This window comes from Myotis daubentonii, chromosome 1, assembly GCF_963259705.1.
Source record: "Myotis daubentonii chromosome 1, mMyoDau2.1, whole genome shotgun sequence".
In the NCBI taxonomy this organism is placed as follows: domain Eukaryota; kingdom Metazoa; phylum Chordata; class Mammalia; order Chiroptera; family Vespertilionidae; genus Myotis; species Myotis daubentonii.
The window spans coordinates 199832004-199857517 of NC_081840.1; the positions used below are offsets into that span (position 1 = coordinate 199832004).

Sequence of the window (25514 nt, forward strand, 5' to 3'; positions counted from 1 at the left end):
GAACGAATGTAAATTTAATATCTAGCTCCACAAATAACTTCATTAATTTCAATATAAAAATTCACGGTCCCACACCTCCGCGCATGCATTTTTTCATTCCAGCGGCAACGCTAAGCTCGCGGCCCCTCGGGTTCATCGCTGGGTGCGGGTCGGGGGCACCCAAAGGGTCCAGCCCAAGAGGCGGGGCCAGAGGCGCGTCCTGCCCGGACCCCGCCCTCCAGCCACCTCCGTGGAGGGAGTGGAGTCCGCGGCTCCTCTCTACCCCGAGTCCGGAGACTCCGGGTGCTCATGGCCCACGTCCCAAGCCCCGAGGGCTCCTTCGCGCTGCACCCGGCGGGGACCAGGGGCAGGCTTAGGCGGGTGGCCGCGACCCTGGCGCACGTGTGCGGACTGACCTTGCACATGAAAAGGTAACAGCCGGACCAGGCGGCTCCTGGGGCAGGACTCACGGAGAACCAGCTACCGCTGCGAGGCCTGTTTCCTCCTCGAATTTGCTGTCGTCCCTGGGGCAGGAAGTTGGCTGGCTGCCTGCTCCTGGGAACCGGGTCTAGTCGCTACTGACCCACCCCACCTTCGTTAGTCAGGTGTCAGTTTGGTTCTCAAAACTAGGAGACAACCGGAGGAAAAGTCTGCGTTTTCCATACTTGCCTCTGGAGAATGCAAAATGCAGGAGGTGGCCCCTGCGACTTTGATTTTCAATGGGTTGTAACTGGGGACTCTGGTGCTTGAGGAAGATTCTGGTTTCATGACTGGGGTCACACAGCATAGGCGAGAGAGGGGTTTCATTTTTAGTTTTGTTTTTCTTATTGTGAGCTAGATCAGTGGTTCTCAACCTTGGCTGCACATTAGAATCACCTGGGAATCTTTTTAAAATCCTGATTTCTAGGCCTCATCCTCCAGAAATTCTTTCTTTGTTATGGGGTGGGGCCACAACATTAGTAACAAAGAAACAATTTCTGAAGGATGAGGCCCAGAAATCAGGAGTTTAAAAAGATTCCCAGGTGATTCTAATGTGCAGCCAAGGTTGAGAACCAGTGAGCTAGATGACCCAGCTATTGAGGGTTTACCACAGAATTAATAACAGCTGATGTTGAGAAAAACAGGGAAGTTCGATTTTGCTTGATTGTGAACTTGAGGAAAATGCCATGTAAAATGGACGCGTGTACCTGTCTAGCCAGTTCCCTAGATATGGAATCTTTGGATTACCCTTCAGTAATGTTGGGGGCAAACATGTCACTCCTGGGTGTCCAGCTGTGTAGGGATAGCACTTGGGCAGTGAGGCACCTGGTATGGGCACCTCTGAGGACACAAAAGTAGCAACGAAAATAAAATTTAAAGTATTTATCGAGCATTTACTATGTGCTATGTGTGATTCTAATTGCATATGCCATTAATGCAAAGTGCTGTTCTGGGTGCTTTCATACACTATTCAGTTTTGACAAGCGCATGAACTGGTTGCTATCACTAGTCCCATTTTATAGGTGAGGAAAGGTGGATAGCTGCCTCCATGCTGCAGCTGCTGTGAGTATAGGCTGCCAACAACTCAAAGAATTGCCTTTGCTGATGGAAGGTGTCTTCCCAGAAAGTGCGCAGAGGTTACACCCCCAGGCTCTCAGGTGTGGTCTGTGGCTAAAGTGCCGGGGTCCAACCCCAGCAGGTCCAGGGGTTCCCAAAGGCGTAGACGGAGTCGGCGAAGAAGGAATGACACGGAGACAGCGTTCAGTTGATCAGCAGCCTAGCCAGGATCTCCAGCCAGGATCTCCAGCGAGGTTCTGTAGCCATGTTCCCTCGCTAGGTTCTCCAGCCAGGTTCTGTCCAGGCTCTCCAGTCAGGTTCAGTGTCCAGGTTCCAGTCAGGTTCTCCTGCCAATCTCTGTAGTCAGGTTCAGTCCAGGATCCCTTGCCATGTTCTCCCGCTAGGCTCTGTCTCTAGGCTCCGAGGCCAGTCCCTGTCCAGGATCCTCCGGCATGCTCTCGCCAGCGAAGTTCTTCTGTCCCTAGAGAACGTTCTGTGTAGGTTCTGTGCCTAGGCTCTGTCTCTCTTGGTCCTGTCTTCCAAGCCCTGTGCCCTTAGTTCTGTGTTCTGAGTTCTGTCTTCTGAATTCTGTGTTCTAAGTTCTGTGTCTTGCTATCTAGTTACATCTGTATTTATACCAGTTGATTCAATCCTATCAATCTCTATTACAAAGGTTAGGGCGTTTCTTATCTCCATTCCAGGGAGTAAAGATTATGTAGCTTAAGCATGATTGTTCGTAGTTAAAGTGATTAATTACCCGCCTGGCACTTAGTTGAGGGGTTTTATTCCCTCCCTAACTTCAGGGGAAAATCCCTACCTGGGGATTCAACCTTTCTCGGAGAGGTGACCTTGGTTAAAACACAGTGCCAAGAAGGTGAGCAAACATATTAAGAACCGTATGCCATATATGCCAGGTCCCTTGAAACAGCAAGGATGGACCGGCTCCCGGCACTAAAGGATGACTTGATATGGGGGTGCCTTCCTACCTTAGAGGGAGGACTGCAACTGGACCCCTATTTTTGCCTAGCTTCTTCCTTTTCCCTGTCCTGCTCACTTTACTTCCTTCCACTTTTCACCTGAGAGCCTTAAGTCACACAAGAACCTTCATCTCAGGCTCTGCTTCTGTGAACCCCAACCTAAGTTAACTACTCTGCTATATTCGGTGGTGAAATTTTCCAAGTTTTATTCTTTATTCACTAGAGATATTTCTTTCGATGGAAATATCGACTGATTTCAGACATATATCAGATGACGTTTTCTTCTGACTAACACAGTGCAATACATATGGAAGCTATGCTGCTGAAATACTGCATTATTTATGTCAGGGATATGACAGAATGACTTCCCTGAAGTCCTGTTTGGCCAAGAAAACTCTATTCCTACCAGGGTGGGAGTTAGCCAGAGTGGGTGATAGTATTTGTTCATTGGTTTCTTGGTTGATAAAACTGATTACGAGAAGAATACATGTTAATACAGACATACCCCTGAGCTATTGCAAGTTTGACTCCAGACCACTGTAATAAAGCAAGTAATGTAATAAAGCCGGTGGTGGGTCTTACCTTTAGTTTGTTAAAAAAAAAAAAAAAAAAAGAAAAGAAAAAGGAAAAAAAAAGGCAACATCTGCGTGGTGAAGTACAGTGAAGAGCAATAAAATGAGGAATGCCTGTATTGTTTTTAACAGCTTTATTCAGGTATAACTGACATAGTGGAAGTATATATTTTTATAAGTTGATATAGATATATACCATTAAACCATCACCACAATCAAAATACTGAAAATACCCATCACTCCCAAAAGTTTCCTCAGCCTCTTTGGAATACCTCCCATCCCAGCCCCAAGCAACCACTGGTCTGCTTTTTGTTATAGTAACATATGGCTGAGAAGACTTTGCAGAGCCTGAGCATCAGTCACCCAGTACATGAACAAGACTGAGCTCAAGGCATTCGGCGGTTTCCATGGGTCAGACCAGGAGGGGCGTTGAAGTGACTGGGGCCAGGCTGCCATCTGCTCATGGAAGAGGAGATGGACACAAAGCTGGATTCTGATGACAGCTTTCACATCCAAGGCACAGAGTCCAGAGCACGTGGCAAGTTCAGATGAGGTTCGGGCAACTTTTGGGATGGAGGCAGTCTGCAGTTTTGTTACAGTTAAAGGAGACACCGAGGGAGTGAAATGCACAACCAAAATAAAACATGCAAACAAAACTCACCACCAACATCCAGAACGCCAAGGCTGGCATGGGAAAGGGATTCTGCTGGTGGCGGGGGCAGCTGATTTCTGTCCTTCAAGTTCACTGTCCTCTTGGTCTTCTTATTAGTCATTCCTGGCTCTGGGAGACACACTCTTTAGCTCAAGCTTGCGACTTGTAGTCCAGATCACACGTGGTTAGAATGTTCTGAGGCACTATTGAAGGTTCTGGCAAAAAGCAACAGAGTGATAACACAGCAAGATTCTAGATAATCTGGCATTTAAAATAGTTTTCTCATCTTTGACTTATGGTCCTGCTCAGCTTCTACACTGTCTTCCATGCCTGGGAATCCCCTTCATCGACTCCAGGTAGCCACATTAAAAAAGGTTGAGGTGTGGAAAAACTGGTAAAATTATTTTTAATATTTTCCACCCAATATCTCCAAAATATCATTTTAATAAGTAATCTATAAAAAATGACTAATGAGATATTTTGCATTCTGTTTTCATACTAAGTCTTTGAAATCCAGTGGGTATTTTATACTTACAGCACACATCAATTTGTACTAGCTACATGTACATATTGGACAGTACAAGTCTAGATAGAGCCTCATATCCTGGATCAAAAATTAAGTGTTCTGCAGGGAGAAGAGGAAGAATTTGAGTGTTATTTTTATAAACTTAGTTTGTAGTACTAGTAGGCAATCCTGTGGACAGCGATAATAGACTTTTGGAAAAACAAATCTATCAAGACACAACATTTTGCAACTTCATTTTTCAGAGCAAAATATAATGACATCCACAGTAAGTTTCAAGTTTCACCTTGTTTTTTGAATCCATACCTTAGAGTCCCCCCCCCCAACCCGGATACTAATTTGCATATTAACCTGTGTATGTTCTCCAGTTGATTAATCTCCACATTAGCTTATTTTTTTGCACATTTTCTCTATCAAGTAAATACTTATATTTCTATATAATTTTATCATTATTCCTTCAGGTACATTGAAAAGAGTCGAGCAAAAGAATGGGCACTATTTTACTTGAGCATAAAGAATCATTCAGCTAATGAACTATTATTCGGCATAAGCAATTATTCTAAATATAACGTGGTAAGTATTTTTGTTTGCATCTTAATAGCTATCTAGTTTTAAGACTATCACAATGTGTAATAGCTTTTTAAATTATGTTTAATTATAAAGAAACCAATAAAGCAAGTTGGTTTTTGAAAAGGGTGACTATACCTACTGTTTCAAAAATATGGGAAAATGGACAGTTTCATCCATTCATTGATGGTGGGAGCATAAATTTCTACAGGGATTTTGGAGGGCAATTTGACAATATGCATTAAAATTCAAGATGAGCAACTTTGTCTCTGCGATTCCAGTTTTAAAAATTTACCCCATGAGAATGATTGTATAAATGCATACATTTGCATGTGCAAGAATATTTATCTTATTGTTTATAATTTAAAGAAAGGAAGCAAGTTATATTTCAACAATTATTTATTTGGTGTGATCTCGGCTGAGCACTGACTGTAGTAGGTACAGGGTTCCGACAATTAGTCAGATGTAGTTGGTTCCCTGCCCTCATATAGCTTAGAGTCTAGGAAAGAAGACAGTCAACTAAACATTTGTTGAGTGCAGTACTGATGGTGTAGAATGTGGCTGAAGCACATATGAGGGGAGCTAAACCCAGAATTGGGGAGGCAGTGAAGGCTTCTTGGAGGAAGTGATACCTAAACTGGGTGCTGAGGGGTAGCTGGCTAAATATATATTATAAAGTATGTGATAGATAGAGTATGATGCACCTATTAAAAATGATGATGTACAAGTGGAAGGAAGTAAATAGTAGATCACTGAAGAAAAACATCAGGTCACAAAACAGAATGGTGTATTTTATTTTTGTAAAATTATATGTTTGTACATGTGGGCACATATGTGTGTGTGTATATGTATATATATCAGAATAAGTCTAGGAGTATCTTGGATCTATATTTAGATTCTCATCATCAGGTATGGGATGTGAAAAGTAAATTGATATCAAGATATAGGATGGAGGTCATACTTTTTTTTTATGTTAAAGCCTGAGACCTGGAATACAAAGTTAAAGAAAGATACTGTATTGAGATAAACTCAACTGAGTTGTATTTCACCTCATAGCGTAGCACTGAGCCAGTAACACTATTTTGAGACTTAATTCCCTAGATAAAAAGGAAACAAATACTGACACTCTTGTATAGGTTCATTGAGTCTGGTGAATGTGATCTCTATTCATTTGGATTGACATGAAATTGAATTACATTCATGAGGTGACTCATACTCATTAACTCAAGAAATAACTTTTCAACGCACCAACTCTCAGTTTGTTATAATGGTCTTGTTGTCTTAGTTATAATCAAACATGTCTATCAATAATATGGCCAGTGAATTCCACACTTGGTGCTTCAATTGTTTTAAGCAAATCTGTTTCTTAAAGTAATTTCAACAAAGTTAATTTGTAAAGTTAAAAGTCAATATTATATAAACATAACACTCAGTGTTCCCTAGGCTATAAATCCTGTCCAAATTTTTAGGAGAAATTGTGTCCATGGGGACAGGTAGGATGCATTAAATGTCAGTACACTTTGTTTTACAGAGCAAAGATTTTGAAAAGCTGAAAACATTGTTGTTCATTCAACCTAATCAGAGAAGCCAAGAAAATCTCAGAGAGGTAAATAAATGAAATTTTTTCTGGTATATGATTATTCCAATGTATTCAATTATGCTTTTCTTCTATCAATTTAAGCAAATATAGGTTAACATTATAAAAACATTATGCCAAATTATTTTTCTTATTTTCTGCTTTCCAATCCTTGCTTAATTTTAGGGTTTTAGAAAAACAAGATGGGATTAAGTAAAGATGGTTGAAATAGTTATATATTTTTATACATACATCTAGTGAAGCTGTTCTTTCATTTACTTATACGTTGATTAAAGAAATATTAATCATCGAGTCCCTAGTATGTGTTATATTTGTTTGAGGTGTGTATTTGTGGTAAATAATTGATTTTGAATATAAATGAATTTATTTAAGCCTATGAAAATGTTTTCCATCATTTTAATTTACTAATCTTTGAATGAACTTCAGCAACCCATTATGTAGATATAAATTTCTTCTGTCTTTAAAAGATTAGGTAGTCTTTCTCTGCTTCAGTTAAAATTTTAATGTGCTTAGGTAAATTGGATGTACATTTCTTGTATTTTAGCCTCTAAAGAATGTTTTGTATACCAGCTATAAAGTAAAAAGAGGTATTGATTTTTAAACATTTTAAAATGTAAAGCATTTCAGAGTATCCTAAAAAAGAGTGTTGTATTACAAGTGTAGTCATCATCTTTGGCAGCAGACATTTCTAAAATGTCCCTGTACTTGGGACACTATCTTGAATCCACCTATATCATTAAATATCATAGCCATGTAAGTTCTTGTGACTGTGAGCTGAAATCCTTGTGTGGGCCCAGAAAGTCCTCAACAGTGAATGTACAACTTGGAAAAAATGGTATAGACAAATTTAAAGTAAATTTATCTTTTTCATAGAACCTATTTTAAGTAGAGAACTGTGTTCCAGAGGGTATAAAAAGAGATACTATATTTATTCAACTCCTTATGAATCATATGCATACTATGAAGTATACCACTTTCTTGAGCATACATAAGGCAATCAAATGGCATTCAATTACCAAGCACTTTCAATTTATACCAGAGAAGGTTGTTGCCCAGGGTCAAAGAAGTGCTGGGAGTGGAGGTGAGTGGCTTTCAGTCAAGAGCTGAGGGCAGGGCATCTTACACAGTAAGAAGCATGCTGGTTCCTAGCCATTGCTGCCCCATGAACCCCATGTTTGAAAGGTCTTTACTTCCTAACAAAAATCATTTATTAATGGTTAATTTATCTGCCTGCTTTCTAAAATTAAAGATATATCTTACTGTCAATCAGCACTTTTGTTCATGCTGAGCTGACATGATTCCAACTGAAGCAAGTAAGTTATATGTTATCCCGGGTGACTTTATTACAAGTAAATTAATTATCTCATTACACTTTTCAAAATATTGAAAATTCAAAAATCCCTTCCCATCCCCAGATCCCCTTTTACTGGTATTTCTTCAAGGAGATCTAGAAGTGACAGACTGGAAATCCCTGTTCTGCATATTGTCAAAAAGAGGCTGACAGGAATGAATAGTTTTATTTTGAATCAGATAGGAACAATTGTCAATTCAGGGAACAAAAATTACTGTAATCTAGAGATATTTTTCTGCATTGCCCTAAAGGTGGGTGCATATTTCACGGCTAACTGCATTTCAGGTAAAGAGAAAGCACGAGGCTGAACATACGTTCTTTATGCTTCATTAACCTTTCTGCAAAGTGTCAATTACCACCAACTTCCATTTCCTTCATCTCACCTCAGCCATCCCAAACAGAAAACCTCTCACTGGTGCTCACCTGTATCCATGACGCAGGGGCCTAGGAGGAGAAGGAGACTGAACTGGGGCTGATTCTCCTTAATCTACCCCAGGGTCTGCCTCTGAGTCACAACCAGATTGTCAGCCAAACTTCTGGGAGATTTTAGTTTGGGAAACTTGGACATTTGAAATGCATAGGTGAATAGTAATAACTGTTTACTGCTGATTTATTTTTTACTTTGGGCTTCAGTCTTCTGGGATTGAGACCCATTTATTTTAAGTTTCTGAGTGTAACTTCCGTGTTTAGCTGAAGCTAATTTTTTTAAACTTTATTTTGAGAATTTTAGACTTACAGAAGACTTGCATGCTCTCTACCCAGCTTTCCTTAATGTTAACATCTCACTTAGCTATGGTATAATAATCAAAACTAAGAAATTAAGATTGGTTCAACAAATACTATTAACTAAACTATAAATTATCTATCTATCTATCTATCATCTATTTATTTTTTAATCCTCAAAGTGGATATAATTATTTATTTTAGAGAGAGAGGAAGGGAGAGGCAGACAGAGAGAGAAACATCAATGTGAGAGAGAAATAGCCATCAGTTGTCTCTCGTATGTACCCTGGGGGGACCGAACCTACAACTTACGTATGTGCCCTGACACTGAATTGAACCAGGAACTTTTTTAGTGTATGGGATGATGCTTCAACCAACTGAGCTACCAGGTCAGGGATAACCTATAAACTATTTAGATTACCTTGCTTTTTCTACTAGATGTCTTTTTTCTATTCCATGATTTAAGCCAGGATACCATACTGCTCTCATTGTCATGTCTTCTTAGTCTTCAATCTGGGACAGCTCCTCCGATTTCCTTGTCTTTGATTACCTTGACACTTCAAAAAATATTTTTATTGATTTCAGAGAGGAAGGGAGAGGGAGAGAGAGAAACATCAATGACGAGAGAGAATTATTGATCAGCTGTCTCCTGCACGCCCCACATTGGGGATGGAGCCCGTAACCTGGGCATGTGCCCTGACCAGGAACTAACTGTGACCTCCTGGTTCATAGGTCGATGCTCAACCACTGAGCCATGCCGGCTGGGCTACCTTGACACTTTTGAAGAGTACTGGTTAGATGTTTTGCAGGATGTCCTTCAGTTTGGTTTGTCTTTTTTCTCATGATTAGACTGAGGTTAGATTTCGGGCCTGTGCTATCAATATCTTATTACTTTGCTAAGGTGGTGCCTGCCAGTTTCTCTACTCTAAATTTACCATTTTCCTCTTTCTATACTCTGTCCTTTGAAAGTGAATTGCTAAGCCCAGCCCCCGGAGTTACGTCAAGTCCAGAGGATTTAGGATCCATCTCCTGGAGGGAGGAGTATTTAAAAGATTGTATGTTACAATCACCACAGTTATTAATAAGAATTTGATGGGAGATCCTTTGAGGCAATGTGGATACCCTGTTTCCCTTTAAGGTTTTACTCACTAATTTTAGCATTTGTCAGTGTATCTTGCCTGCAGCAGTTATTACTTTGATGCTCTAATGGTGATATTCTATTTTCCTCATTCTCTCTCCATTTACAATTCTTCTGTAGAAGAATTGCCTCTTTTTCTCATTCATTCACTCATTCATTCATTCATGTGTATTTATATCAGTACTAGAGACCCAGTGCATGGGTTCATGCACCGGTAGGGTCCCTCGGCCTGGCCTGGGCCCTCTCCAATCCGGGACCCCTCAGGGGATGTTGGATAGCCAGTTTCAGCCTAATCCTCGCAGGCCTGATTCATACAGGAGGGAGCCCGATCCTGTGTGTTTAGCGTCTGTCTCCTAGTGGTCAGTGCACATCATAGCAATCTGTCGACCAGTCGTTAGGTCATTTGGTTGCTTAGGCTTTTATATATATAGATGGTCTAATGCAGCAGCTCTCAACCTGTGGGTCGTGACCTGTTTGGCTTTTGAACGACCCTTTCACAGGGGTCGCCTAACACCATCCTGCATATCAGATATTTACATTACGATTCATAACAGTAGCAACATTACAGTTATGAAGTAGCAACAAAAATAATTTTATGGTTGGGTCACAACATGAGGAACTGTATTTAAAGGGCCAGAATGTTGAGAACCACAGGTCTAATGGGTATTTATTGACTTACAGGTATTTATTTTATTATTTGAGTTATAAATAATTACTATCATTGTTCACTATATTGCTCAAATTATTCCAGCTCTAGCCATCAGGAATGTTGACTTGCCCTAACCGGTTTGGCTCAGTGGATAGAGTGTTGGCCTGCAGACTCAGGGGTCCCAGGTTCGATTCCGGTCAAGGGCAATTACCTTGGTTGCAGACATATCCCCAGTGGGGGGTGTGCAGGAGGCAGCTGGTTGATGTTTCTCTCTCATTGATGTTTCTAACTCTCTGTCTCTCTCCCTTCCTCTCTGTAAAAAACCAATAAAATATATTTTTTAAAAAAATGTTGACTAGGTCTTCTTTTGACAAACTCCCCCCTTTTTTTTTCTTTTTTCTTCTTCTTCTTTTTTTTTTAGCAATAACTTTCTGGCATTGTAAAATGCTCCAGATTTATCTTGTCTCTTCCATACTCTAGCCCCCAAATCAGCCATTTCTTTGAGAAGCATGGAGTCTTTTATTGCAGAATGAGATTAGAATGAGATTTAGAACCCCAAATCCGCTCTCTAATTGTTCTTATTTCAACTTGGGAGTCATTGCTTCTAGGCCTTCTTAGCACATAGAGCCAGCAAATGTTTGTATGTATACTAACCCATGTATTTACACTCATTCATGTATATATCAATCTGTATGTAGATTAAAATAAACATTAGGTCATACTGACATCTCCAACTCCAGTCCATACCATGGGGTTTATTCCAGCATTCCCCCTTTGCTTGTTTGTAGCATCTTTCTCCCAAGACACAAACCTGGCTGTTATTATCTACAATATACTTACCTTTTTGTTATATATGTGAAGTAATTTCAGGATTGTTAACATGGACCCCTGTGAGATACATAGTTCATAACTAAGTGCATTGTTTTGTCTCTAGCATTTGCATTTAGCCTTACAGTTTCAAAACTTTGCTTTTCAAAATTATTTATCTATAAAACTATTGGCAAGACCAATGCCATGAGACTGTCCCCCTATGTTTTTCCTTCTAGGAGCCTAACAGCTTCAGGTCTTACATTTAATTTTTAATCCATTTTGAATTGATTTTTGTGTGTGGTGTAAGATAAGGCTCCAATTTCATTCTCTTGCATGTGGATATCCTTTCCCACACTGTTTGTTGAAGAGACTATCCTTCCCACTGTGTATTCCTTGTTGAACATCAGTTTACCACACATGTGTGGATTCATTTCTGGACTCTCTATTCTGTCCCATTGGTCTATGTGCCTGGCTCTAGTTCAATACCATACTGTTATTTCTGGAACTTTATAATATATTTTGTATTCAGAAAGTGTGTTGCCTCCTGTTTTGTTCTTTTTTTTTCTCAAGGTAGTTTTTGCTATTCTGGATCCCTTGTGGTTGCATACAAATCTTAGAATTGTTTTTTCTATTTCTGTAAAGAATGCCATTGGGATTTTGATAGATTGCATTGAATCTATAGAACACTTTGGGTAGCACAGACATTTTAATAATATTAAGTGTTTTAGTCCATGACATGAGATGTCTTCCCGTTTGTTTGTATCTCTTTTAAATGATCTCATCAATGTTTTATAGTTTTCAGTGTACAGATCTTTCACCTCCTCAGTTGTTTATTCCTAAGTATTTTATTCTTTTTGAAGCTATTGTAAATGGGATGTATTCCATAACAACATTGATCTTGGCTATTATTTCATGGATGTACACTAAAACCACAAGCAACAAAAGCAAAAATAGACAAATGGGACTACATGAAACTAAAAAGTTTCTGGATAGCAAAGGAAACAATCATCAGAATAAAATGACAGGCCTGGCCAGTGTTGCTCAGTTGGTTGAGTATCATGTGTACAGAGGGGTCGCTGGTTCAATTCCTGGTCAGGGCACATGCACAGGTTGAAGGTTTGGTCCTGTCAGGGTGCATGCAGGAAGCAACCGATTGATGTTTCTCTCTCTCTTTCTCTCTTCCTCTCTCTCTCAAATCAATTCAAAAATAATAAAATAATAATTTCCCCCAAATAAAAATAAAAAGACAACCTGTGGAATGGGAGAAAATATTTTCAAACCATTTATCTGATAAGAATTAATATCTAAATATATAAGAAACTGCTCAAACTAAATAGCAAAAACCAAATAATTTAATTTAAAAAAATGGGAAAAGGAACAGAGTAGACATTTTTCCAAAGAAGACATACAAATAGTCAACAGATATATGAAAAGATGCTTACGGTCACTAATCACCAGGGAACTGAATATCAAAGCCACAGTAAAATATCAGCTTATACCTGTTAGGATGACTGTTATATAAAAAAATCAAAAGACAGCAGCCTTATAAAGGAATGAATTTCTGATACATAAGACAATATGATGAACTTTGAAGACATTATGCTGAATTAAGTAAAGCAATTCCATAACAACAAATACTTCATGATTCATTTATATTAGGTATATAAAATAGCCAAATTCACAGAGGCAGAGAGTAGAACAGTGGTTGCCAGGGTCTTGGGGAAGAGAGTAGGGAGCATCATTACTTACTGGCCACAGAGTTTACAGGTGGGGTGATGGAAAAGATTTGAAAACAAATGGTGGTAATGGGTACATAACAGTGTGAATGTTATTAATGCCAATCTACCATACACTTAAAAATGGTTAAAATGGCATAACGTTCTTTTGAAAAAGTATGCTCATAACATGCAGGAACTCTAACTTAAGGTTTTAAGCACTCTAAAATTCCAAGTTTTTAAATTTAGTAGCAATTGCAGAAAACTTTTATCTAGCAGGTCAGAAAATGAGTCCTTTTAGTTAGTCAAGCATTTCTATTAATAGTAAATTAAGTCTGTACATTGTAATCACCAAATTTCAAAGAATTAAAATAAAATATTAGCACAATACTACACATATTTAGAAATTAGGTGACATTTTAATTTTTTAGTAATGAAAAGGAAAATTGCCGGGGTCCAACCCCAGCGGGTCCAGGGGTCCCCAAAGGTGTAGACGGAGTCGGCGAAGAAGGAATGACACGGAGACAACGTTCAGTTGATCAGTAGCCTAGCCAGGATCTCTAGCCAGGATCTCCAGCCAAGTTCTGGTCTGGATCCCCAGAGAGGTTCTGCTTCGGATTTCCAGCGAGGTTCTGTAGCCATGTTCCCTCGCTAGGTTCTCCAGCCAGGTTCTGTCCAGGCTCTCCAGTCAGGTTCAGTGTCCAGGTTCCAGTCAGGTTCTCCTGCCAATCTCTGTAGTCAGGTTCAGTCCAGGATCCCTTGCCATGTTCTCCCGCTAGGCTCTGTCTCTAGGCTCCGAGGCCAGTCCCTCTCCAGGATCCTCCGGCATGCTCTCTCCAGCGAAGTTCTTCTGTCTCTAGGCTCCGTATAGGTTCTGTCTTCTTGATTCTGTTCTAAGTTCTGAGTGTTTCTGTCTTGTTACAACTGTATTTATACCAGTTGATTCAATCCTATCAATCTCTATTACAAAGGTTAGGGCGTTTCTTATCTCCATTCCAGGGAGAAAAGATTATGTAGTTTAAGCATGATTGTTCGTAGTTAAAGGGATTAATTACCCGCCTGGCACTTAGTTGAGGGGTTTTATTCCCTCCCTAACTTCAGGGGGAAATCCCTACCTGGGGATTCAACCTTTCTCGGAGAGGTGACTTTGGTTAAAACACAGCGCCAAGAAGGTGAGCAAACATATTAAGAACCGTATGCCATATATGCCAGGTCCCTTGAAACAGCAAGGATGGACCGGCTCCCGGCAGAAAATTTAGTTGTTTTTTTTTTATTTTTATTGCTTAAAGTATTACAAAGGGTATTACATATGTATCCATTTTATCCCCCCGCCCTAGACAGTCCCCTAGCCTCCCCTATCCCCCAGTGTCTTATGTCCATTGGTTATGGTTATATGCATGCATACAAGTCCTTTAGTTGATCTCTTACCCCCCTACCTCCTGCCCCCCAACCCTCCCTGGCCTTCCCGCTGCAGTTTGACAATCTGTTTGAGGCAGCTCTGCCTCTGTATCTATTATTGTTCAAAAGTTTATAATGGTCTCTATTGTCCATGAATGAGTGAGATCATGTGGTATTTTTCCTTTATTGACTGGCTTATTTCACTTAGCATAATGCTCTCCAGTTCCATCCATGACGTTGCAAATGGTAAGAGCTCCTTCCTTATGAAAAGGAAAATTTAAAGATAATTGTTACAAATCTTCTTCAACAGGTGAATGGCTAGAAAAAATTGATATATCCATATATTCAAATGGGCCATGGAAAGGAACAAAATGCTGGTGTACACAAGACAAGGATGATCTTAAATGCATTTTGCTAAGTTAGAAACAAAAAGCAGTGTATAATATAATTATATTTATATGATATTGTGGAAGGCAAAACTATAGAGAAAGAAAGTGGTCGGCAGAATTGGGAGTCTGGGAAGGGGCACCTAGAATTGGGATTGCTGGTTGGTATGCTGATTCTATAGCTTTTTGAGTAACTGCCAAACTGTTTCCCACAGCAATTGCACCAGCAGTGCCCAAGGGTGTGAAGTGGTATCTCATTGTGGTTTTGATTTGCATTTCCCAGGTGACTAAAGATGTTAAGCATCTTTTCATGTACTTATTGGCCATTTATATGTCTTTGGAGAAATGTGTATTCAAATCCTTTGCCCATTTTTTAATTGGCTTGTCTTTTTGTTTCTGAGATGTAAGAGTTCTTTATGTGTTCTGGGTATTAAACCCTTGCCAGATAAGATTTGCAGACATTTTCTCCCATTCTATAACTAGTCTTTTCACTTTCCTGATGCTCTCCTCTCATGCAAAAAGTTTTAAATTTGATGAAGTCCAATTTATTTTTTATTTTGCTGCTTGTGCTTTTGCATCATATCTAAGAATCCATCACCCCATCCAAGGCCATGAAGGTTTACTCATTTATTTTCTGGTTTAATCATTTTTAGGTCTTATATTTAGATCATTCATCCATTTTGAGTTAATTTTTGTACAGAGTATGAGGTAGGGGTTATGAGCATATCTTTGTTTTCAGACCCTTTAAAAATGCAAACGTTTTATAGATTTAGTAGCCACATCACAATTCTTTTTCAAAGATACCAGGCAGATGCAATAGTAATGCATAGTAAAATCAAATACTTTGAAAAAGAGAAAAAGGCATGTTTGAACTTCTTACCTCTAATGTCTTCCAATGAAGGACTTCTGGATACCAATCAGATTTTATTTTTAGGTCCTTGGTTTTTACTGCATGTTTTGCTGGACAAGCTAGGTTTTAAAGGATTCCTTACCAACGTCTTCACAGAGGTGGGGTCCTAACACTGTGGGATTTCATAAGTGCTGGAGAAGACCATCTCCTCACTGCATCAGTGTTTTCTTCACTTCCATAGGAGAATTTTTGCTATATTAAAACCATACCAAGTTCTCATGAATCAATATATGGAATATTTTAATTATCAACATCTACCATATAAGAAATGGCCAGACTCTGGAGAACACATAAAATCTACTCTTGTTTTGGTTATCAGAAATGTTGAGCAGATCTGAACCAATAACAGAACAACATAATCATTTTTCTTTAGCCCTTTTATAAGCTGTTCTTTTTCTCTTTTCTTTTAAAGATTCAACTATATCTAACGAAGAATAGGGCATTTCACAGTTTGCCAAAGGAAGTACAGCTCCAACTTTGCCAGACTGCAATCTATCAAGAGTAAGTGACACAGCCCTAGCCGGTTTTGGCTTAGTGGATAGAGCATCCGCCTGCGCGCTGAAGGGTCCCTGTTTGATTCTGGTCAAGGACACATGCCCGGATTGCAGGCTCAATCCCCAGTAGGGGGCGTGCAGGAGGCAGCCGATCAATGATTCTCTCTCATCATTGTTTCTATCTCTCCCTCTCCCTTCCTCTCTGAAATCAATAATATATATATATATATATATACACACACACACACACACACACACATATGTATATGTATATATATGTGTGTATGTGTGTGTATATATATATATATACACATATATATATATATATATATATATATCTCCTATATAATAAAAGCCTAATATGCTAAGTGTCCAGTCAACTGGTTATCTGTTCAATCAATCAAAGCATAATATGCAAATGATATACTAAGGTGGCTCAACTGCTCGCTATGACATGCATTTACCAACAGGTAAAAGACATTCAGATTGGTAGGTCAGCTAGCTGCTGGGATCTGGCTGATCTGGACTGAGTCAGACATGCTGGACACACCCTGGAGCCCTCCCATGGCCCCTCCCCAGCTGGTCAACCTCTCATGTCCCTCCCCAGACCTAATGTGGCACCTGTGGGGACCCATTGCCTGTCCTGTGGCCTCTCATAATCTGGGACCCCTCGGGGGATGTCAGAGAGCCAGTGTCAGCCCGATCCCCGCAAACCAGGCCGAGGCACCACACTGGTGCACGAATTCGTGCACTGGGCCTCTAGTATATATATATTTAAAATATATTTTTTATTGATTTTAGAGACGAAGGGAGAGGGAGAGAGAGATAGAAACATCAATGATGAGAGAGAATCATTGATTGGCTGCCTTCTGCACACCCTCTACTGGGGATTGAGCCTGCAACCCAGGCATGTGCCCTTGGCTGGAATCAAACCTGGGACCCTTCAGTCTGCAGGCCAATGCTCTATCCACTGAGCCAAACCAGCTAGGGCTAAAAATATATATGTATTTTTAAAAAAGAGTAAGTGACAAAAATATTCCTTTGGGTCTTGGCAGTCCCTTAAGAAAGGCAGATAGTATGCTCTGGCTGGTGTGCTCAGTGGTTAGAGCGATGGCCTAGGCAGATGGTGAATAAAAGTTAACCAAACTTCAGAGACAAAACACATGTTACAAATTGAATATTTACCAGAAGATATATGTAAAAGTTTGGGGTTAGTGTTTAGAACTCTGTAGTGTAATCATGAATTTTAAACCAACCTGAAAGAAACTAGAATTGAAAATAGGATGAAGACCAAGACTTATTATAATCAAAATGCCAAAATAATAAAGTGATTGGACTGCTATAACAGTCCACTTATTTATCTAGAAAGAGGAAAATATGCAAAGTGTATTAGGTAAAATTCTCTAAACTTTATTATTAGAGTCTGAAGTTGACATTTGCAACTAGGAGTTGCCCAAAATCTTTTGAATAAATTTTATATTTTCATAGTGTTCCTTAATGTAAACCCTACCATCCTAATGAGAATACAAACAAAGCAAAACAACAGTATGAAAAAACTACCTTTTCCTGCTTCCCCTTTCTTTTATTAATAGACACATGATTTAGATATCTCTTCATGACATTGGAGGTGACATTAATATGTTGGGGGGGAAAGGTTGGACATGGGCCATCCGTTATTCTGGTACAGTTATTAGCAAAGACCACATGATTTTTTGTTCAGATATGGTGGCCCAGTTTCCTGACTGTTTGGTTCTGGGATCTGCCCAGCATCTTCACCAGTTTTTCCTGGTAATTTGACCTAGAAACTATTTAAATAACCTTTCCAAAGATTCTATAAGCTATCTAATACCTGTAGTAAATCCTTTCTTTCTCAAACCAATCAGAATGGATTCTGTTGTATGAACCCATAACAACGGTTAATACAAGATTCATCATGTATATAATTCTTTCTTGGAAAAACTTAACTTATGTAGTATTAACATGCAGTCTCATTTTTAAAATCATTATTTATACTAATAAAAGGGTAATATGCTAATTAGACCAGATAGACTGGACGTCTTCCAGATGTCCTTCCGGACAAAGCCACAGCGGCTGTGAGGGTTGAGCAGGGCAGGCAGCTGGCAGTGGCAGCAGCAGTGGGATGATGAGGGCGGTGCTTCTCCTGATTGGCCGGGTTGTCTCCTGCAGTGGGAGGCCAGACTGTGGCTTAGGCCTGCTCCCCCCAAGGAGCAGGCATAAGCTGTCAGTAGGACATCCCCTGAGGGCTCCCAGACTGTGAGAGGGGGCAGGCCGGGCTGAGGTACCACCCCCCACCTGGTGCACAAATTTTCATGCACCAGGCCTCTAGTTATTTATAAGTTTTAATGGAGAGTTAGTGTCATAAACGCCTCACTCATTGAAGATTGATAGTACTATTTATTCACATTTATCGTTTTACATGAAGAATGAAAAACAAAAATGAATCAGTATTTAATAATGTTCATGGGCTCTTCTTAGATTTTAATATACAATAAACATATATAGCTATATGCATATTTTATGTAGACATGTTAATGCCTGATGTGATGGTATTAAATCTTGCTTTTTCTATTCTTAACAAAAATACTGATTTCTGTATTTGTTAGGTTGGAGCGGTTGTATCTATGGGCTTAAAAAGAAAAAAATTCTTAAGGAAAATGATTTTAATCAAACTGTAAATATTCGCAAGAGCTTTGAGTGCTCCAGAAGTATAAAATTAAATGTTTAAGCAGGAGAAACCTATTCCGCATTGGCATGCCTTCACATCATTCAAATAGGCTATTGAAGAACCATCCTGGAGTTGCAATTTAATACTAGAGTACAGGCTCCTGTGAATATTTTATGGTTTATTGTATGGGTGGTATTCTTAAATTTTAATGCTTCAGAAGAAATGGGTAGCCCTGGAATCCTTGTGTCAATGAGTTATAGAGGAGGCTGGTGATCCAATTAGTATAATGGGCATCTGGCAGCCAAATGATGCACTTGAAAAACTGGCTGCGAATGATGGCCCTCATCCACTTTCACAACATAGAGGAGAGGAAACGGAATGTGGAATCATCCTGCTCTGTCTGTGATGCATTAAACCTGACTGTCTTGAATACCAGACTCTTTTCCCATTCTAGTGCCTGTCACCCATCTCTTCCCTCTGTAAGTTCCCCATTCCCAATGCTTGCCCTCTTTCCCTTTTCCATCACATCCTTATGATTGGCTCCATTCTCTGATGCCCTGGTATTCCTGTGGACTCTTCCTAATTCATAGAAACCAGCTACTATCTTGAGGATATGTCTATGATGCAGCAGTTACTTCAGCAATTTTTAATAACTTTTTAATTCTTCAGAGTAAAATTAATGGAAAATCACATTTTAATCTTGTGATTCTCTTCAAAGGCAGTGAAGATAGTAATGTTAAATTTCCCTTTTGCATAGTCTTCCTTTGGAACTAGAATTATAATTCTTTAAGTAAATGTAGAACCTTATTTTAAAATTCTATGCATTTTCATTAATAAGCCCAGTATCCTGAGATACAGTGTGTGAAGAGCCTTTTGTGCTTGTATACATCTTGCTGAATGTGTCCAAATCTCAAAGCTTTGACTGGGCCTTTCCCCCAGACACTCCTCAGGATTGTTCATGCAACTGGGAATCCTGAGATAATAACACATTATACTGTTCCTGGCTTCCTTCCAGAAAAACAGCTCGCTTGCTGCCTATTGTAAAAGCAGTGGATGCCCTAAGCTCCAGTTCTTCCCTTGTGACTCACCCCATTGCATATGCAGACTCCCCTGGGCCATCCTATTGCCCCGTGGGACTTGGGGACTGGTGCCACCATGCTGACACTCCTGTTACACTTTTTGCTGCAACTCATAAGTCTCTGACTCAAGAGTTTCATGTCTTCTAAGAACTTCCATGGAACTGTGGCAGACTTACTTATTACCTGGTATACCTGGTATAGTAATTTTGGTGGGAGCTGTGCTGCTTCTAACTCTCCTTCACACTGTCAAACTTCTTAAAGCAGGCCAAAATCCTAATACTTTATTTATAAAAATATTCCTTTTGAATAATTTAAACATATTCCATATTTTCTTCTAAAACATTATTATGAAGTATGTAGTAGGTACAGATTTATTCCCATTTTATATATAAAGAATTGGAAGTAGAAGCTAAGCGATTTTCTCAACATCATGTAATTGATTCATAGCATGTCAAGTGCTGGAGTTGAGGCCTCCTCACTGATAACACAGGGATGGGAGTATCGAATCTAATAAAAGAGAAACATGCAAATTGACCACACCTCCACTACGCCTCAAGCCATGCCCACCAGCCAATCAGAGTGACTATATTCAAATTAACCCAACCAAGACGGAGCTGGAGCAAGCAGGAGGTTTGGTTGCCCTGGCGATGGAGGAAGCCAAGCTTTCTGCCTGCCCTGGCCGGCTGTGGCCTCCACTCAAGGCAACAAAGTTTCAATTATAGAAGATAAATAAATCCCAGATACCTGCTTCCAGGGGGTGTGGCCAGCCTGAAAACGGCCCTCAGCCCCTCACCCAGGCTGGCCAGACACCCCAGCGGGGACCCCCACCCTGAAGGGGCTGTGGCTAACCTGCAAACAGACATCAGCCCCTCACCCAGGCTGGCCACACCCTCATGGGGTGAGGGTCCCCACTGGGGGGCTTGGCCAGCCTGCAAACAACCATCAGCCCCTCACCCAGACTGGCCAGGCACCCCAGCAGGAGCCCCCTCCCTGATGGGGGTGTGGCCAGCCTGAAAACGGCCCTCAGCCCCTCACCCAGGCTGGCCAGGCACCCCAGTGGGACCCCCACCCTGATCCGGGACACACTCAAACCAGCTGTCCCCCACCCATGCTCCAGGCCTCTATCCTATATAATAAAAGGGTAATATGCAAACTGACCCTAACAGCAGAACAACTGGGAATGACTGGTCACTATGACATACACACTGACCACCAGGGGGCAGACGCTCAATGCAGGAGCTGCCCCCTGGTGGTCAGTGTGCTCACACAGGGGGAGCTCTGCTCAGCCACAAGCCAGGCTGTTGGCTGCCAGTACAGCGGTGGTGGTGGGATCCTCTCCCGCCTCCTCAGCAGCACTAAAGATGTCCTACTGCAGCTTAGGCCTACTCCCCGCTGGCAAGTGGACATTCCCGGAGGGCTGCCGGGCTGCCAGAGGGATGTCTGACTGCCAGCTTAGGCCCAATCCCCTGGGGAGCGGGCCTAAGCCAGCAGGTGGTGATCCCCTGAGCGGTCCCAGACTGTGAGAGGGCACAGGCCAGGCTGAGGGACGCGCCTCCCCCCCCAAGTGCACAAATTTTTGTGTACCGGGCCTCTAGTCTTTAATATATAACACTGTCATCTTTATCATTAACATTCTCGTTAGTGAAACCTGCCTAATTTGGAATATAGATATTATAACTCTTATCCTTCTAGGAAGAAAGAATTCTGGGTAGTAATTAAGTGAAACTCTAAAATTATCCAGACTTCCCAATATTTCATGGAACGTGCCCCATTCCAGTCTTCACAAAAATTACTTATGTAAGAAAAAGAAAATAAATTATGTTTGTTCTTAGCCTCAAATACAATGTTTCTCTAAGTGTGGTTCTTATCAAAATAATCTGGAGATCCTTTTAAGAATACAGATGCCAAGGCTCCACCCCAGATCTACCAAACCAGAATTTCCAGGGTGTATAGGAATCTTGATCTTTTATCAAATGCCCCAGGTGATTTTTTTATATTCATTAAAGTTTATTATGCATTACTACCAGGGATGGGTTGTTTCTATAAACTTGGAGTGGGCAAACTACTGTCCTCTGGCTCAATACCTACAAATAGGGAAAAGCAGCTGATTTACAAAACTGTTCCTGAGTATAATACAGCACATCCTCAAATAACGTTTTGTTCAATGTCATTTGTTATAATGGTGATGAGATGCCATAGGAGCTTAACTCTTGTTTATATCAATTAGCCTATGGGAAAGGTGGTTTTATTATAAGTCATTTTGCCACAGTTCCAAGAAACTTTTGGAGATTATATTTATGTAAGAAAACAAAATGGTAAAATTAATAAAAAGGTCAGGACTTAATGTATTTTTTAAAAGTCTTGATCAAAGGAATGCTAATCAATACCAAATTTGTCTCCCAGAAAACCAAAAATCTTGCCTTACCTCATGAATTCAGTAGTGTTTTAAAAATACCTATATTTTGTGAAAGCAGGGCTTATCTAAGGAATTCATTTGTGTGGAGACTTTCTGTTTTGTGATTGTGCAACACCTCCTTCTGCCTATTCATAATCCACTCAATATATATTCATTGAGGGCCCAGTTTATGAGCCAAGTGCCATTCTCGGCACCGATGGTATAGCAGTGGACAGGTTGGCTCTAGTCCTTGCCTTCAAGGTCTATACCGGAAGACGATAATTGCTTCTTAACAAAACATAAAATTCTTTACAGGTGAAGATGACAGCATTTTGTTTGCCAACGATGACTTCAAACTTGCCATTTTGCAGAAGTGTTTTTAATATTCTCTCTCCCCAGATTTGAAGCTGGAAGTATGCTTCTAAGACAAGGACATGTACCACTTGAATGCTACCTGATTCTTGCTGGACATTTAAAGGTCATGTCAAGTAATACCAGCGTGAACCGAAATACCAACTCTGGAATTTTAAATGAGTTTGAAGAAGGTGACTTCATAGGGGTAAATATTGTCTAAATTTCTCAGTCTCTTACCATTTTTATTTTTAAAAATTTAAGTTATGTGTCATTGTACTAAAATAAAATTGTCCTCAAGTATGAAATATTTCAGTAATTGAAATGCTTAAAGAATGTGTATTTTCCTTAGCAGTGTAGAGCTGACATATAGCCTGATATATAGTTTGCCAACATACAGGACCTGCAAGATTCATAATTGATTGTTAATATGAATGATTGCCCAGTTAAATGAATGAGTTACAAACCCTGTAGCTTTGGAGGCTGGCATTTTTTAAAAAGTGTACCAAAACAGTTACTGATTCAAGGAGATATTTTTGATTCTTTAAAGAAAGTCTATGCTTGTAAAATACTTTATGCAAAAGGGATAAAATTTAGGGCAGAAAGCAGCTTGTGTGTAGGAATAAAACTTGCTTCATTTCTGTATTTAGTTGAGGGAAGATTTGATTTGGAGATCCTCGGATCCAAAAGTACCTAAGTGTGGAGGTCTTGGAGGTGAGAACAGTTGCTGGTTTTTATTTTGGAAATGTCAGCTGAGGACAAATATGGTATTGAAAATCATGATGAAGAGTTTGGACTTAATTCTACAAGCAGTGGAGCTCATTGAAGTGTTTTAAGTCAGAGGGAGATGAATCAGATTAACATTTAGACAGATGACTGATGTGATGAGTCATCTACTAAATGTTAACATAGGTGGGTTATGTTAGCAGAGAAAGGACAACATGGAATTGGAGCAGGTGGAAAATTGATGAGCAGACTCTGAAGCAAGGTACTGGCTATGGGAATACCAATACTAGATGGATTCAATATATTTTATTGGTAACAAATCCAATGAGAAGGGCAAAGGACAAAGATGTATTCCTAACTATATATATATTATGCAAATTGATCATGATGCCCTCACAATCATGACCAGGTATGCTAATTAGTCATGACCAGTATGCAAATTGACCTCCACTCCAACACAATAATAAGAGAGGGATATGCTAATTAGTCCTGACATGCTAATTAGTCACAACCAGATATGCTAATTAGTCACAATCAGTATGCAATTGACCATCATTCCAACACGCAAGATGGCCGCCCCCATGTGGCCACAAGATGGCCTGCAGGGGAGGGCATTTGTGGGCCATCAGGCCAGCAGGGGAGGGCAGTTTGGAGGGACCAGGCCAGCAGGGGAGGACAGTTGGGGGTGACTGGGCTGGCAGGGGAGGGCTGTTTGGGGTGACCAGGCCTGCAGGGGAGGGCAATTGGGGGCAATTGGGCTGTCAGGGGAACAGTTAGGCGTCAATCAGGCTGATAGGGGAGTGGTTAGGGGTTGATCAGGCTGGCAGGCAGAAGCGGTTAGGAGCAATCAGGTAGGCAAGCAGGCAGGTGAGCTGTTGGGAGCCAGCAGTCCTGGATTGTGAGAGGATGTCTGACTGCCCGTTTAGGCCCGATTCCTGTGGGACATCTCTTGAGGGGTCCCAGATTGGAGAGGGTGCAGGCTGGGCTGAGGGACATTCCGCCCTCCCCCCCCCCCCGCCCAGTGCACAAATTTCATGCACCAAGCCTCTAGTTTTCAATAAAAAGCAAACCTTATTTTTTCCATGGTATTCCCATTGTTAATTATGCATCATCACTGGTGGGTCAAATATGTCTTGATAGATTGAGCATTGGTTAAGATGTTGGCCAGCCAGTGACTGGCTGAATGTTCTAGTGCTGGAGGCACTTTGGAAGCACTCTTACTTAGAACCTTATGACCCTTTGTGGACATGAAGATCTTCCCCAGGATCAGCACCTTAGTGTTGGATGGAGCTTCAGAGGTCAGCTAAACACACTCTTTCACTCTACACCTTCAGGAATGGAGAACCAGAGCAGTTAGCTGAACTGCTCCTTTTAAGACAGCTAGTTGGTGGCAGAAAGGGTAGGAGAATCCTGCATCAGTGCTCTGTTTACTCTGCCATGCTGCCGCAACTGTGAGCAGATTAAATGGAGCCACTGACATTTTTTTTTTAACTAAAAGGAAGAAACTTGGAGATTATCTGAACTGGTATTTCTCAACCAAAATCCACATAGGGTTCCCTGGGGAAGCAGAACCAATAGGGTATATACAGATATATGTAAGAGGAGATTTATTGTAGGAATTGGAGGCAGAGAAGTCCCACAGCCTGCTGTCTGCAAGCTGGAGAACCAGGGAAGCCATGGGTATAATTCAGTCCAAGTCCAAAGACCGAGAACCAGGGGGATAGATGGTGGAAGGCCCGGTCCAAGTGTGACGGCCTGAGAACCAGGAGTGCTGACGTCCAAGGGCTGCATAAGATGGATGTCCCATCTCAAGAAAAGAGAGATGTTAAAGTCATGTCACTCTCCCTTCAATAAGATAAACTCACCTTGATCCTTTATTGCTACATCTTTTTCAATATTATAATCACTAAAATTTGTTATAATTTTGCATTTGCTTATACTCACACCATACCCCTCATTGAACCTCACGGATCTAGGTTAGCATCCACTCCGAGTTTGCCATCTGTAGGACAGAGCACCCTTTTTTCTTAGTAATAAATGTTGAGTGGAGGTAACATACAGCATTTTGTGTGTTTGCAGATTATGCTGTTGTTTTAATATAGCAAGTATTCCAGAATAAATAATTGTTCAACCCTGCATTCTGTTTTTATAAAATAGTCCTTACATTTTAGTGCTGCTGGGACTGATAGATTATGTGAAAGTAAGACCAGGACAGTCCTTACTTATCAATTCCAATTGCTTTTTATTGCTCAAGATTTATTTTTTTAAAAATTATTTGCCTAAAATGATGCGTACTTATA

General features: G+C 40.5%; 1 protein-coding gene across 1 annotated transcript in view; it reads left to right on the forward strand.

The window, feature by feature from the left end:
* Positions 1 to 242: 242 nt before the first annotated feature.
* The window catches only part of LOC132227423 (uncharacterized), an 84043-nt gene continuing 58771 nt past the window's right edge, over positions 243 to 25514 (forward strand). Inside the window, exons 1-5 of the mRNA XM_059682494.1 lie at positions 243 to 410; positions 4701 to 4812; positions 6338 to 6412; positions 15896 to 15984; positions 22537 to 22696. Of these exons, the coding sequence (XP_059538477.1) occupies positions 289 to 410; positions 4701 to 4812; positions 6338 to 6412; positions 15896 to 15984; positions 22537 to 22696 (558 nt within the window). The 5' untranslated portion in view covers positions 243 to 288. The remainder of the gene's footprint in view (positions 411 to 4700; positions 4813 to 6337; positions 6413 to 15895; positions 15985 to 22536; positions 22697 to 25514) is intronic.